The sequence below is a fragment of the Gopherus evgoodei genome, chromosome 16, assembly GCF_007399415.2.
Source record: "Gopherus evgoodei ecotype Sinaloan lineage chromosome 16, rGopEvg1_v1.p, whole genome shotgun sequence".
Classification (NCBI taxonomy): domain Eukaryota; kingdom Metazoa; phylum Chordata; order Testudines; family Testudinidae; genus Gopherus; species Gopherus evgoodei.
Genome location: NC_044337.1, coordinates 23,160,073 through 23,176,221, shown reverse-complemented (window position 1 = coordinate 23,176,221; position 16,149 = coordinate 23,160,073). Strand labels below are relative to the sequence as shown.

Here is a 16,149-nt window from a genome sequence, read left to right as displayed (position 1 = left end):
AGTAGTTGTTAATGGCTCCCAATCCTGCTGGAAAGGTATAACAAGTGGGGTTCCGCAGGGGTCTGTTTTGGGGCCGGTTCTGTTCAATATCTTCATCAACGATTTAGATGTTGGCATAGAAAGTACGCTTATTAAGTTTGCGGATGATACCAAACTGGGAGGGATTGCAACTGCTTTGGAGGACAGGGTCAAAATTCAAAATGATCTGGACAAGTTGGAGAAATGGTCTGAGGTAAACAGGATGAAGTTCAATAAAGATAAATGCAAAGTGCTCCACTTAGGAAGGAACAATCAGTTTCACACATACAGAATGGGAAGAGACTGTCTAGGAAGAAGTATGGCAGAAAGAGATCTAGGGGTCATAGTGGACCACAAGCTTAATATGAGTCAACAGTGTGATACTGTTGCAAAAAAAGCAAACGTGATTCTGGGATGCATAAACAGGTGTGTTGTAAACAAGACACGAGAAGTCATTCTTCCGCTTTACTCTGCGCTGGTTAGGCCTCAACTGGAGTATTGTGTCCAGTTCTGGGCACCGCATTTCAAGAAAGATGTGGAGAAATTGGAGAGGGTCCAGAGAAGAGCAACAAGAATGATTAAAGGTCTTGAGAACATGACCTATGAAGGAAGGCTGAAGGAATTGGGTTTGTTTAGTTTGGAAAAGAGAAGACTGAGAGGGGACCTGATAGCAGTTTTCAGGTATCTAAAAGGGTGTCATCAGGAGGAGGGAGAAAACTTGTTCACGTTAGCCTCTAATGATAGAACAAGAAACAATGGGCTTAAACTGCAGCAAGGGAGATTTAGGTTGGACATTAGGAAAAAGTTCCTAACTGTCAGGGTAGTTAAACACTGGTATAGATTGCCTAGGGAAGTTGTGGAATCCCCATCGCTGGAGATATTTAAGAGTAGGTTAGATAAATGTCTATCAGGGATGGTCTAGACAGTATTTGGTCCTGCCATGAGGGCAGGGGACTGGACTCGATGACCTCTCGAGGTCCCTTCCAGTCCTAGAGTCTATGAGTCTATGAGTCTATGTCTGCATGCCTTTGTCTTTTCCAAGTGCATTCTTTGTTTTATATTCCTATATTATATACACCACACACACATCCCAAACCTTGTAACCTAGATTGCTTGTTCACTTTACTTAAGATCAGAACTTAGGTCAAAAAGAAACTGATGTTAGGCAGCAAGTTGTGACAAGTATGCTCTTCAAGGCATAATCAACATTGGCCACACAGGAGCCAACTTAACTAACTAAGCTGTGAATTTGCTTCCTAAAGACCACTGCAACTGGGTTTGTATTTCCATAGATAAATGTTCTGTTATACAGAATTCTATGTGGGTACATAAAATGATATTAAAGATACAACTTAAATGTACAAAATGCAAGGAAGCTCAGTTTATAAGGTTGCATTCAGACTTTTCCTCATAGTGTTGTCTTTATTCTCACAATGCTAGAGTTAGAGCTGTGTTAGCCCTACCTTTCAAATTTCTGGCTTTTGTCTGTACAAGTCAGACACATTTTATTTAATATAGTATTTAATGTTTGTGTTTGCAGCATTAGTATTTTATGGGATTTCTGCATGTAGACTGTGATTAACAAAATACAATGAAATGTTTTATGCTAATTGTTTTATTTTCTGTGCTTTTGTTTTTCATTCCTAACCTCAAAATGCTTAGTCAGCTTTATCCTCTACTGCCTCCTTTCTGCCCCTTATCCTTAATCAGAAATGTTCCTGGCCATGCAATTCACCTTTTCCTACCATACAGGACATTGCTGAGAATGGATGCTCTGGAACACCAGAAGAGTCCCTACCAAGGACAGCTCCTTCTCCGTTGGGTGAAAAGAAGGACCCTAAACTCAGAGAAGATAGAAGACCAATCACAGTACACTTTGGGCAGGTAGGTGATGTTAGATTTGTTTAAATTGTATTTGTTATAGATTGTTCGTTTAAAGATCGCTTTAGCCTTTTCATTAATTTTTACAGCTCAGTTACATCATTCTGGGTTTAGTTTCCATTTCACCTCCACATTTGGGAGGCTCTTATGTTTAGTGATTTCAATGGTTTCTTTCGTGTATAAGGTATTTTTCTGAGGCAAATTATATTTCAAATGAATTTGCAAGAGTATGTAGCATTTATTTACAGCAATGTAATAATAAACTATTCTGTTCCATTAATGTGCATCGTGCTACATCCCTTTAGTACAACAGGGTACATTATTTAAGGTGTCTTCAGTTAGCTGAGCAGATCACTAGTGTTGGCACAGAACATCTAATTATTATTATCACTTCAGCAGACTTCAAAATTTAAAAGCAATGAACTCCAGTGGGAAAAATCAATTAATAATTCTTTAATAGTGCTCTGTATTTCAATATCGACAGTTGAGCTTCAAATACGAGCTGTCCTCATTATGTTTCTGGCATTGTATCTACAAAAATAGCTGGTTTTATACTAGCTAATAATGTAGAAAATGTTATATCAAGTCATTAAAATTGGAATGGAAAAATACATAATATTCACAATCAACTTTCCAGCATAGCTTACATTAACAGTTTTTATTTGTGAAAGATATTTTTGTCACTGTATTCAGTGTCCTCTGTTATTCCTGATCTTTTTACCTTTTTTATCTATGAGGCTCATTAGAGCACAGAAATGACTATCTGGTTTCTTAAAGGACAACTTTGGAGTTAATATGGTTAAAAAAACAGCGCATTATCAGAAAATGGAAGCTCTAAAATGACAGGCAAGCCATATTTTAGGTAAACGATAGTAATAGTAGAAAAGCATATGCCTAGCAATTTAATATAGCTAGATTTCTTACTATTTAGATATGAAATCATGTCTACATATGCATAAGAGGCAATAATTTATTACAGCATCTTATTTTCAGTTTTCCTTTTGATCTTCCTTTTCCTTATCATTTTAGAATTGGATTGCATGCTTTTAGAACTTTGGCTGCTGTGCTAAATGCAGGTTGTTAGAGATTATCTCAAACAGATTGAGCCCATTTTCATTTATTTTCTGCTCTAGTACAGTTGAGGGAGTTTGGGGCTACTGAAGAAATGCAGCCACCTTGATCCACCAGGAAAACATTAGAAATCATTAGAAACATTCTGAAATCCAGGCAAACCCTACATTTTTGTTTTTTGTGGGGAATCCTTTTCCCCACTCTACTCCCAAACTTTTTACATTTGCGTGAACAGTCAGTCATCCCAACACTTTGCTGGATTACTAAAGTAGATAAACAAGTGCACAGTGCTTACCCAAAGTCATGTCGGGGGAGGTATATGATCACTTTCAAATTTTTTAAAGATCACTTTCTCTCTGTCAAAAGAAACGTGCATCAGCTTTAGTGAACCACTGGCAGAAGTGAAAGGCTCACTTGCTAAATGCTTATTACTGTCATTACATTACAAATGTCAGTTTCCAAAACATTGTGTAACTTGGTAGTTGTAGGGCTATCTTGCTTCCAGTCTTTGTCCTTCCACAAATAAATTGAGGCGTTGAAAAAAATCAGCTTTTACTATTTCAGTGGTACATGATCTCTAACTAGTGATTAAAGGGGGAGATTTTAGTGTCACTTTTAACTCCTTGTAAAATAAGGGGGGGGAATCAATTAAAAAGGCATAAAAACTGCTGAAATAAGAGCTGTTTGTGCATTCGCAGGCCTTATACAGTGGGGAGGATGAAAGAGGCTTTTTTCTTATTGTCACTTGCTTTCCATGTCTGCTAGTATTATGCTAGTGTGTGTGGTGAAGGCAGAATTTTTTAAAATGCATGCATGCGGATTAGGGTCAAGCCCTGTGTATCAGTAATGCAGTTGGCTCACCCATACCACTGCAGCGCCAGAGCCTACCAACAGCAGCAATATGCCTTAATTGAGACATGCTGTCAAAGTGACAAACACATTTGCATACAGTCTATTTATTTTCGTTGGAAAGGTCTGCAGTCTGCTGTTGGTTGAACATTCTTAATCAGCTTGCTGTAAGTGAGCCGGCAGCTAGCTGTCCTATGTTGGGTGCTTCTCTTCATTACATGACAGATTAGCTAAAGGGGGATGGGCTAGGAAGCCAGCAGCAACCTTTAATTTTAACTCATTATATCTCATCGTATTTTAAGTTAGTTCTAGCATTTCTCATATAGTTTTGTGTCCACATTAGCAGTTATCAAATTGCAAAAATTGTAAGTAAAACATCTTAAGGAGGCTAAATGTTAAGTGCTGAACTGTTCAATACTATTGAGAATTTATCCAGTATTATTACCTAGCATCTTAACTGTTAGATTTTGCAGCATAGAGATTTTTAAGCTGTCTCATCTTGCTTTGCAATTACTTATCATGCATCCCCTTAAGGAGGTGTTTAATTTGGGTAGATAATTAGGTTAAATTGTTGACTTCTGTTCCTATAACTGCCCAGAGATTGAGAGAAGCTCTCCTTGGTGCCCATACGAATGACAAAATTATGTAATGGGTCATTACAAGATGGGACAATCGCAGCCCCTTTCCTCTCCTTTTATCTTTCATGACTCTTCTGTTCAGCTTAGGACTGTGGCTGTGATCCTAGCCCTAGGGTGACTCAGGTAGAAGACACTACCATCGTGCACTAGGAGCCTAGACAGCTATCCAACAAATAGTAGGAGCAATGGTTGCAAAATCACCGAGTGTTTAGCAGTGGAGAGAAGGGGAAGTAATTTTAAAAAAACATTTGAGAGAACAGGAGGCTCGATCTTCACCTCATTTCTTTAGGTAACTAAGGCTATCTGTCTGATGCACTACTGCAGAATACTTCCTCTACCAATGGCTTGCTGGCCTTAATGTTGACAGAGATCATGTTCTTTCCCTTGGTTTAAAGCTTTAGACCAGACTGCATCACACATTCAAATGTTGGTGTCCACTATTGCCACCCTGCCACATTGCTCACCATGGCTCTAAATGGAATCATCTGTGAAATGGATGTGGGCCTCAAGATGCCTGTCCTGCACCTAACATGGACATTGGAATAGGGCGGATGAGAGCAGCTGTAGCAAATGGCATACTGGGCAAGTTTGCTGACCTAGAAGTTGTAGTTTTTCTTTCCATTCTCTCTCCAAGTAGATGCTCCAGGTTTATCCTTTGCCCATATGGCAAATAAACACAATACTACATGGCAAATAGTCATATAAAAGCTTGGATTGTTCCTTGTGACTTCCATTGTCAGTTCAAATTTGGAATCTGTAATAGGTGTTGTTGCAGCCTATTCTCCACATGTCTCTTCTATACACACGGCTGTATTGGATGTTTGGCAAGACGCAGAACTGGAAGCAGTTGGACCTACTATAATATGGGACATGATTATTGGTTAGAATGTCTGGGAAGAATTTTAACAAAATCTCAGTTTTCTTCTCCCACATTTGAAGCACTCATGCCTGCGAAAATACTGTTTCTCTCTGGGTAGATCATAGATCTAATCTTTTTATGTTCAAAGTAGGGAAGGAGGATGGGTGTCTGACTCTGAACATTCCTGTAGCATTTTTCAGATTCTGAATGTGTGTTAGTGATGCTTGAGTTGTGAGCTTTGGCTGGAAGTTTCAGCTTTCATCACTGGTCTGTTATTGATGGGGGAGCTGTGGTGATGAGAGCACCATATAAAGCCTAATGTTGAACAGCCCCAAGGCTCTACCACTTCACAATTTTCATAATTGATTGATCAGCAGATAAATTAAAGTCTGGGTTTCAATTCTGATAGATTTCAGAAGTGATGTTATGTGAGGAGCTTTTAATTCCTCCCCACCCTACACACACACACCAATTTATTACATGTTATGCTACCGGGAAAAATTGAGTCACAGCAATAACGCCAGTCGCGTTAGGAAAAGAGTGCTGCTCTTATTCTCAGTACAGGACTGAACTTGGGGAGTGGGGAGATCTGCTGGGCAAAAATCTTGAACTTTATTCTTTTTCTATTTGCCCAGAAGTAGACATGTCTACATCCCATGCAAATATTTGGATAGGTGCCATATTTACAAATCAGTATTACTGCCAAAAGACTGGGGGGAGGGAATTATCTTTTCACGTTGTGGTTGAAGAAGCAGAAAACCTAGTAAATGCAGTCTGACTTCCCTGATCTTACATGTGTGTGGATCATGATATGAACTAAGGAATAGATTTCATTCACATTCGATGGCTCCTATATTCAGACTTTGCTTTTCTTTCATTTATGCAATAAGAACATAAGTGCAAGAAAAACGAACTTTGACTATATAGGAACCAGTTTGTAGCATGCTGTGAAAGGAACATCAGACCTCCTATTTTACAAACTAACTTTACAGAACAACCTGACCCAATGGCAACCCTCCTTCAAAATGTGGATTGGGAAAGTGAGCCCCAGAATTATAGGGACAGCTGCTCCCTCATCCTCTCCAACCACCTTTCCTCAAGTTCCTGAAATGAGTTCCATGAGTAGTGTTAATTCTCCTTCTTTAAACCATATCCATAATGCAGTTATGAGCCACGTGGCCTCAGGAACGGAGCCTGAGGAAGAGATTAGATCAAAGAACTTGTTATGTGGGTTACTGTGTTGCTCTCATAACAAAGTTGTTCAAATAGTTCATCTTCCTCTTTCCTTCTCAGTTTGTTTTAAGTTTGTCTGTTGATGGGACATTGATTTGCAAGGATAACATGATAGTATCAATCTTCCTGTTTTTGCACATATACCATCCCTGGCACATAGTTACCTGAGTGCTTCCTGAGTTCCTCACAACACTACTGAAAGAGGTTAAAAAATTATTATCCTCATTTTATAAGTGGGGAACAGTGGCAGAGAAGGGTGAAGTGACTTGCTACAAGGCTACATGGAAATCAGTGGCCATGCTGGGAACTGATCAAACATCTTCTGAGACCCACAGTGGTGCCTTCACCTCAAGACCATCCTCCTTCCTAGTATGTCATTTGGATTCTTAGAACCTGTTAACTTTTAATAGCCCAATCTCAAAAGTTGAGTTTATCACATCATGGCCACAAGACATTTAGAAAATCAAACCTAAGTCCACTAAGTGACACAGATGCCACAGCATGAGATCAAGTAAATTTAAAAATGGGAGGAAAACTGACAGCTGAGAGAGAAGTGAGATTCAGGACACACTCGCAAGCACTGAAATAAAAAAATCAGGTGATTCTGATTTATGGATTCAGTGTTTCCTGAATGTGTTCGGCGGTTATCTATTTAGTGACTATTAGTCTATTTTCAGAACAAAGGGCACAAGGAAAAATATCACAGACAATGACCGAGGAACACAACATATATCTGGCATCGTAAATTATTCTCTCATACTTATTCAGTCAGAAAATGGATTTGTTTTTATTCAACCAGCTTGTTGGAAGAGAGGGTTGGAATGGTCATGCCCTGGCTCACCCACAAAACTTTCTTAGCCTCCTAAAGCCCCCCTCTACCACTCCTCTTCCTACCTCTGCAGGCCCTGGGGAGCTTAGTACACACTGCTGTCATCACCAAGAGGTGGCTGCTCCTTTGATGAATGCAGCTTCTTCAAACCCTGTTTGTTACGTGCATGTCTAATAGGTACCTCACCATAGTATTTAGGTGCCATTCATGTCATTCAGAAAAGTGCCAATGGGGATGATGTTTTCCATCCTCCTCCTGCCAAGTGGATTGATGTCCCTTGTTTGTTTCCTAGCCATGCTGTAGTTGTTTATGGGAAGCTTCCACAACAGTTGAGTCTTGCCTTAGGCCCCGAAGGTTTCTAATCTGTCCAGTGGTAGTTCACTCTGCTGTCTAGCTCCTTACACTGAAATCCTTCAGATCCTATCTTCTGCAGATTTCACCCAAACAGTCACAATGTCCCTGCTCAGTGTGAAAGTTTGGGTAGGACACCCACACCCCATCTGAAGTAACTAAGGCTTTGAGCACATCAAAGATTAGAACTAGGACCTTGCAGCATCTCAGGAAATCTCAAGCCAGTGCAGAGTAGCAGTGCAATGTGCTCTCACTGAACTGTTATCACCTAATAGAAGGACCGCTACATACTTGACCAGCTGAAAATCTCTACGTGACCTTCACGATCAGTCTCGGGTAGATGTGAATCTCATGTGTGGATGGGTTATTCCAGTTTTAAAAGATTCATTTGAAATAAGTGTTTCTTCCAAACCAACATCTCTCTGAATTATGATGAGCTTTTAGTGAGCAACAAACTTTCATAATTATTTCAAGTGTATTTAACTTCGCACTGTGTAGAGGCTTTTATCACCAAGGCAGAGGTGGCTATGGGGCCATATTAGAGATACTTTTCTCTGCGGCTAAGTACTACTGAACCAGCATACTATTGGTTTGCCTGCGATTGCTGTGATAGATGCTCTGAGGGATAATCCCTTCTGGTGTCTCCAGCAGCACAGCCAGGAAGATGGATGCTGTATGCTTTAAATATTTTTAATTTGTTCCGAATACTTAGAAGGCATTGATTGCTTAATGAGTGTGTATATAAGTTGCAATCCTGGATGTGTGATCAGGGCAGGAGGTTGTTAGGTAACTCTTACTGGGTGGTCCTGAAACTGTTGCAACATGAAGTTGAGCACATGCCTCCTTCACTCTTGTCAGGCTAAGTCAAGGTATGCAGATCCATTACTTTAATTGGTAATTGTCATGATTCAGTATCTCCTCTCTGCAACTGTGCTGGTTTATATAGAACCATCAAGTGCATGGCACTGCACAGTAGGTGGTGTGCCAAATCTGATAGCCCAAGTTGATGGGCCAACACAGTCAAATAAAACACCCACCGGCAGCAGATTTTAGTCCCTTTCCTGAAGGATGGAGTTATTGTCCAAAACCTCTCTCACTCAAAACTGACAAACCAGGCTGCTTCTTGATAATGCTTCTGCCCCTGCCCACACAGCACATGTGTCTCCAGCCAGATCATCCACCTAACTGCTTTGGAGTCTCCCCAGGTCCTTTCCCAAGGCCCAGGGTCGCCTGCAGGAGTCTCCCTGCCATTCCACCTGTGACTGAGCTGATTGCCTGCTTCTTATATGAGGGCCAGCTGACCTGCGGGCCTAGCACTTGACTCCTGATTTCAAATCCAGCATCTGGGAGGTAGTTTAACTAGGCACAAGCGGAACTGATTTCAGCTCCTTTAAAGGGCCAGCCCACCCTGTGACAGAGTTCCTACCCTGCAGAGCTTACACCATTAACAGCACCGCAGGGTACAGTACACTGCAAAACAAACCCAGACTGATGTTGTTGATCAGACTAAACCATTGGCTGTTGGGGAAATGTTCAGCCCCCTCTCCCTTCGTGCATCATTCCACAAGAAGTGAATTATACAGTTCTCATCACTTCTCTAATTGTTTGTAGTCAGTATGAATGTGTTCAAGGTTGTATGGAATATTATTGTTATCTGGGAATAGAATTATTCTCATTTCATTTATGTTTTCAAAAGGTGGAATTCAATAAAATGGAAAAGGAGAAAAAATGCAAAGGACTTTTGTCAAGTGGCCATTTATTTAAAAGAGTCAATTATATTCCACTTCTGATGCAAATTAGGAAGAACTAACATTCTGGGGAACCAATTTTAACTGAATTTCAGGAATAGTGGATTAAATTGAAAGGGTATTCACATTACTTAAAGCAATCTATATGTGAATCTAAATGGGCTTCCCACTTATCCAGAATGCTCTTCTGAGTTGGATTCTTATTGGCAATTAAACTTTTGCGGGGTGCAGCCTGTTCTGATCATGGGTGCCAGGGAGCTATGCAGGCATGTTCATTCCTCCTTTATGGCCTGCCTCTAGAGGTGCAGAACGAGCAATGTACTGTGGCAGGGTGGCAGGTTTCTTCTTTGAGAAGATTAAACAACATAAGGAGGTCAGGGAGGAAAAAAAAACAACAAGCCAGCTACATTCCAGAAATGCAAAACTGGATCAGGCAGGCCAGGGGCAAGGAGAAGGAGGGATTATCTCCAATATAAAGGAGATCAAGTGAGGAGGGGATGAAGGCTGCTTTGCCGGACCATGTAATTCCCTTTACACCCAGGTGCATTGGAACAATAGCAGATTTCCCCTTCGTCTCAGCAGGAATTATATTGCAATGAGGTAGAAATCAAAGGGGGAAGCAAGTTCACTTTCTAATATTCATGCAATTGTATGCTGTGGTTTCAGAGCCAGGCTCCTCCTCTCCCCCCCCCATACCACTCCCAACCCTCTAATGGAATAGGCATCTTCATTAAGGAAACAAGCCTCAATCCCTCTTCTCCTCACTAATGGACAAGGTGGCCTCCCTCTTCCTTTACATGAACAGAGGTTGAGCAGAACAGAGGTCCTCTCCTCCCTCTGCGTAGTGCTTATGAGTTTAATACAAATGCAGTCCAGGCCCTTTAAAATTCTTCCTGTTCTGTAGGAAAAGAGAATCTCCCTCTCTCCCCCATCCTTTTCAACAGGAATTCAGTGTTCTTCAGTGGGAGTCCCCCTACAGGAGAGGAGAATTTTAAAGGGGACAGGACTGTACTCGGCCCAGAAACAGTTGTTCATCTGGTGTGTATTGCAGAATAACTGTTCTTTGCTGTTTTACAGTGACACTGTTCTTAGGCAGAGACTGAAAATCATGTCAATGCACGAGGGAAATAACGCACTTGGGTGAAACTCAGCTTTATGGCGTGAGAGATTTGCAGGAGTGACAATCCATAGGATAGGAATTATCTAACTAAAAGGCTCGTGATCTTCTCATGCATATAAATATTTGACAGTTGAGACCTGGCTCTCTGTTTAGGAAGATGTACACCTACACCAGCTGCAGTGCATACCTCAATTGCCAATGTTTTCTAATGAGTCCAAGACAGCTATGGTCTTGGCTACTAGAACAGTTCCGTGTGTGTAGCTCACATTACATAGAAGCTCAGGCTTAGACTATTGTGACACAGACAGTAGGACCCCAATCCTGCATTCAGATCAGCAGAGGCAAAGGTGTCTGTTCACACAGATGCATATTCTGGATCAGGTCCTATATGCTTTGCCAGCTTTGACATTCCAAATGCTTTAAACAAGGCTGGTCTACAGCGCTGTGCAGAATAAAAGTTCTTCCCTGGATACATGTAAGTCAAATGTGATCACCCTTGGATCCGGCTGTATGGAGGAAACACTGTAGTTTAGCAGCCCTCCTAGGGTTTTGTGACAAGCCATAGCAACTGTAACATTTTTGTACAGTCTCCTTGTTAGACCCGTTACTCTGAGGGACCCATAAATGACTTGCAAAGAGTACCTCACTGCTGGCATATGGAAACATAACTATGTTTTCTAAATAATACATATATATATATAAAATAAATAGATCAGTGCATGCAAGGCTAACCAAATCACCTAGATTGACAACCTGAGAAAAGCTCAGAGGGTTTTATGGATGACTCGCTTAGGCTGTCAATGGATGTCAACATCCAGAAGTTCCTTATATATAACTGATCAAGTGGATATGTGCAGTTAGGCCAGAGCTGTCTAAATTGACCTCTGGGCCCCTGGATTGAACGGAGAGATTAGAAGGGGAGTACGTGGAATGTAACATGCAGTTCTTCTAACTGTGAAGCTCACTGTGATTGTTTGTGTGGCCAGCTGTATTTGGATTTGCCTTTCAGAGCCAGGGCTGGTTAGTATAGAGCAGAACAGTTACAAAGTGCCATGCTGTACATTTAGAAGCAATGTAATTTTTTTGTGGTGGTGGAGGAAATAATGCCCTAATAACACAGACTTCCTCAGCAAATGCTGGAGCCAAACCAGCAGATAGGCAGTGCTGTTTTTAGAATTCCTTAAATGAGAGGCCTGCTTATTTCAAGCATCCCGCCTGCTAGAGAGAAACAGCTTTAAAAAAAATAATGAAGTATGTATCCATCTACTGACATTCATTTAGAGTCAGCTGAGCAGCATGGATTTCCTAGATTTGAATTCTGATATTAGGCCCAGTGATAGCCCTGTGAGAAGCTGACAAAGTGACCAGCTTAAAAAAAAAACATACCCCCAAAAAACAGTGTGTTTTTTCTTTATTTTTAATACCACATAGCTGGATTTTCCAGTATTTTGAATGAAAAATATATGCAGTTAGCTCTGCGTTGACAATGTCCTTGAGGATTTGACAGTGAGATTTTCCAGCAGTTGCTCTTCGTTAGAATCCTGGTGGTGTTTAATAAGGCAGTCGAACTGCTGGCACCTTCGGTTCCTGTTTGTTCTCGGAGGGCTCAGGGGCTGCTGCAGTAAGCACATCGACCAGGGCTGATCATTACAAGGGCGTACGCCACCATGAATAAAAATGTCACATGTTTTCCCATCTCACAGCGGTACAAAATGTCAGTCCTGTCAAACAGACATTGCAGGTAGCTGTGAGCAGTCAGTACAAATTGGGAAGCCGAACATTCCCCCAGCTTTCTGATATTCTTCATTTGAAGCAGAAGAAAAACAGTTGTTAACCTATTAGCTGTGATTTTAAACTCTACTGAGACAGTGGATGGATAGACTTTCACACATGGGAATAAATATATTCCTGGGTCCAGGAAGTTTTAAAACATTCTCTCCATCCATTTGCATTGGAGAGCAGAAAGAGAGAGGAAAAACACTCTCAGTAGAAACTTGGGCTTATTTTGGAAGAGGCACATTGGAAATTATGAAAAATTATCATTATTTTCATACTTCAAGCACTCTCCCCTCTTGTTTTACCTGTGCATATGACTTTAAAAAGCTCCTTGTTATTTTAGCTAATGACCCAGAATAGGAGCAGTTTGGTAAATTAAGACTGTTCTCTCTCCCAGCCCAGCTTCTCCTGTTACTTGGTCCTGTACTGACTTTATAATGTGTTCTCTGCCTGTTAATACAAGTGAAAGTCATGTTAGGTTTGAAGATAGAAAGATGTTGAGTTTGTGACTGATCAGGCATTCTCTTGGCAATAGACTTGCCCTGATTCTAGGGATATTCCCCTGTGCCCACACAGTTATCAGTGCAGGGCTGAAACCTGTGATCACCGTAAGCGTAGGATTCAGATTTCACTGTGGAATCCAGAAGAAGCTGGACTGGGTGTGAGTGCCGTGGGGCACAGAGCCCTTATTAAAACACTGACAATTGCAGTAGTAATAGAGGGGATACAGCAAACTGCTGTCAAAATAGATTTCTTTGAGTGAAGTGTTTGCTTTGTGAGAAAGTTCCTCTGTAAGTGGTGGATTCTCCTTTGTTTTGCTGATCTATTTCTCCATGACTGATGCACACATATAAGCTAGTGCATTGTGGCAAACATAATATCTGAAAGGTATTAATGGCTAAAGCATGTTGCATAAGGAAGGCTCAGAGAAAGGAACCTGTGCCGAAGCTCTTGAGAAACAAAACAGCCAGAAACTGGATGGAAATACCAAGGATGAACTTTCTGGCTTGAGGGTTTAGCTGCCTACAATGTGATGCTTTTAGCCTTTGCATGTGAACAAAAATAAAATTGATTGGGGGTATAATCTGAGCATGTTGTAGGGTGTTCTGGAGTAACGAAGGCCCTAGGTTCTCAGTATCTTTATGTTCTATAGGTGCCTGTCACCCAGGAACTACGTATAATGTGCAAAACTGCATTCCCCTGCAGTGTCTTAGAATATCTTGTCATGTGACTGTGGAATCTCAAGAATAGTTTAATTTTTGTTTGTTTTGACTGCAGCCGGCCACACTACATTAAAAAAAATGAAACCAAGTGGCCAGAGTCCCAGTTCACTTTTGCATCCTCTTCTGTCATTTCTTTTGCTGCCTTTTTTTTACACAGCACGTGAACTTTCCCATCACTAGAGCTAGTTGCATGGGAAGTAATCAGACATCTTGACAAGCCTTCAAACCACAAATGCCACTACAAATTAACCACTACAAAATACTTCTCCTGTCAACATCGTATACGAATATGTGCTACTTTGGGAGCATGCACTGAAAATGTCTGCTCAACACAGCTCACAAATGAAAAAAAATGCATTTGTAATTCTGTGAACATAAGAAAATGCTCTCTTCTCTAGATAATTAAAACAGTATTTCATACATTTCCTGTTGAACACTGTCATGAAAGTGGTTTGTCTACCATCTAAAGTAGAATTGCACTTTTAAACACAGAATTGGTTTTAAATTATAATGCTCCATAGAAACAGCCTAAGCCAGCAGTTCTCATCCGGGGGTCTGAAAACCCCCGCTCCCCTTTGGTCCGCGGGGCCCCATGGCTGAAGCCCCAATCCCCACTGCCCCCTGCGGGCCTGAATTCAGGAGCCCCAAGCACTGGTACTCCCTGTGGGGCAGAAGCCCTGAGCCCATGGGCAGAGCTGGGGACATGGAGGGCACTGCTCAAACTACAGAGCAAGAGCATGGCAGTCCCCACCCTCATCTCCTCTCCCCGCCCCCTGGCCAGGTCGAAGGTGGGAAGACGGAGCCAGGCAGTGCCGGGCAGCTGCTGCTCTGGCTGGTGCCATGGAGCCAGGGTCGGCTCCAGGCCACAGCGTGCCAAGCGCGTGCTTGGGGCGGCATACCGCGGGGGGTGCTCTGCCGGTTGCCGGGAGGGCGGCAGGTGGCTCCAGTGGACCTCCCGCAGTTGTGCCTGCGGAGGGTCCGCTGGTCCCGAGGCTCCGGTGGAGCATCCGCAGGCACGCCTGTGGGAGGTCCACTGGAGCCGCAGGACCGGCGAGCAGCAGAGTGCCCCCCGCGGCGTGCCACTGTGCTTGGGGCTGCGAAATTGCTAGAGCTGGCCCTGCATGGAGCAGGCAGCAGCAGCGTTCCCTCCTCTCCTGCTGGTGCCCCAAGTTGAAGTGCTCCTCGGCTCCCAGCCCCCTTTGCTCTTCCAGAGGCAGTCTTTAAGTGCCCCCCAGGTGGGGAGACCTGGCTCCGTGGCTGGCAGACCCCTCTGGGAACAGGGACTGCAGAGGAGTCCTCCTAGCACACAGCCCTTAGTACCGCTCTCCCTACATCCTGAGCTATGCCGTCTCTGTACTCAAGCTACCCCCTGCCTGCACACAGCCCCAGCTACCCCCGTCCCTGCTCCCTGAGCTACCCCCTGCCCACACACAACCCCCAGTACCTCTCTTCCTGTACCCTGAGCTACCCCCAGCCTTCACCCCTCCCCTAGTACTTCTCTCCCTGCATCCTGAGCTACCTCCCCTGCCTGCACACAGCCCCTAGTACTTCTCTTCCTGCACTCTGAGCTACCCCTAGCCTTCACACAACCTACTACCCCCCGCCCTGCTCCCTGAGCTACCCCCAGCCTTCACACAGCCCCTACTACCTCTCTTCCTGCACCCTGAGCTACCTCCCCTGCCTGCACACAGCCCCAGCTACCCCCCTCCCTGCACCCTGAGCAACCCCCCTGCCTGTACACAGCCCCTATTACCTCTGTCCCTGTACCCTGAGCTACCTCCCCTGCCTGCATATAGCCCCAGCTGCCCCTCTGCCTGCAGACAGCCCCAGCTATTTCCCTCCCTGCACCCTAAGCTGTTTCCAAACTTTTTGAGCTAAGCCCCCCACCTTTGAGTTATAGTTTTTGGTTGTGTGCCCCTACCCCACCCCCCAACCCAGACAGGCTGGAGTGAGTCAGGAGGTGGCACTTCCTCCCTGACCCCCCCCATGCAGAGGTGGCTCTGGCTCCACTGTCCCCTGCCACCCCCAATAGAAGCCAAACTAAACCTATGCCCAAGGCCCCTGCCCCAAGGCCTCCACACCCCTGCTGGGCCCTGGAGTTTTTACAGCATGTCAAGAGGCTCCTCAGAGAAAAAGGATGAGAATCCCTGGTCTAAGCAATGCGTTTTGGATTTTCTATCCTCGGATTCGGGCTTCATCTCTCAGTCTAAAAGGTGGTATGTTTAATACTAAAACATATAAATGTACTGTAAAAGAAACATCCAGCTATTCTGGGATGATTAGCAGAGCTTGGGATTTATGGATGTAGCTTATGTGCTTTGCCACTGATTCCTCTGGGAAAAGGCTTATGGCCCTCTCATCCTAGAGAAGCCGCAAAGAAAGGATCCTTTGGCTTCCACTGGGGTGGATCGTACTGGTCTGAGCTGAGGGAAGACCAATGATAAAAACAAAGCTTAAAAAAATTTAGTTCTATTGAGGAGAAAAAAAAATCCCTCCTACATATCTCAATGAATGGGCTCCCAACTATCTCATGGGAGCGGGGGCCGTTCTGGA

The 16,149-nt window shown here is 43.1% G+C and overlaps 1 protein-coding gene across 7 annotated transcripts in view; it reads left to right on the top strand.

Moving 5' to 3' along the window:
- Window positions 1-16,149, top strand: part of DENND1A (DENN domain containing 1A) — a 363,245-nt gene that overhangs the window by 308,550 nt on the left and 38,546 nt on the right. For all 7 annotated transcript variants that reach the window (XM_030535509.1, XM_030535510.1, XM_030535511.1 and 4 more), the window contains one exon: window positions 1,771-1,902. In XM_030535509.1, the coding sequence (XP_030391369.1) occupies window positions 1,771-1,902 (132 nt within the window). The remainder of the gene's footprint in view (window positions 1-1,770; window positions 1,903-16,149) is intronic.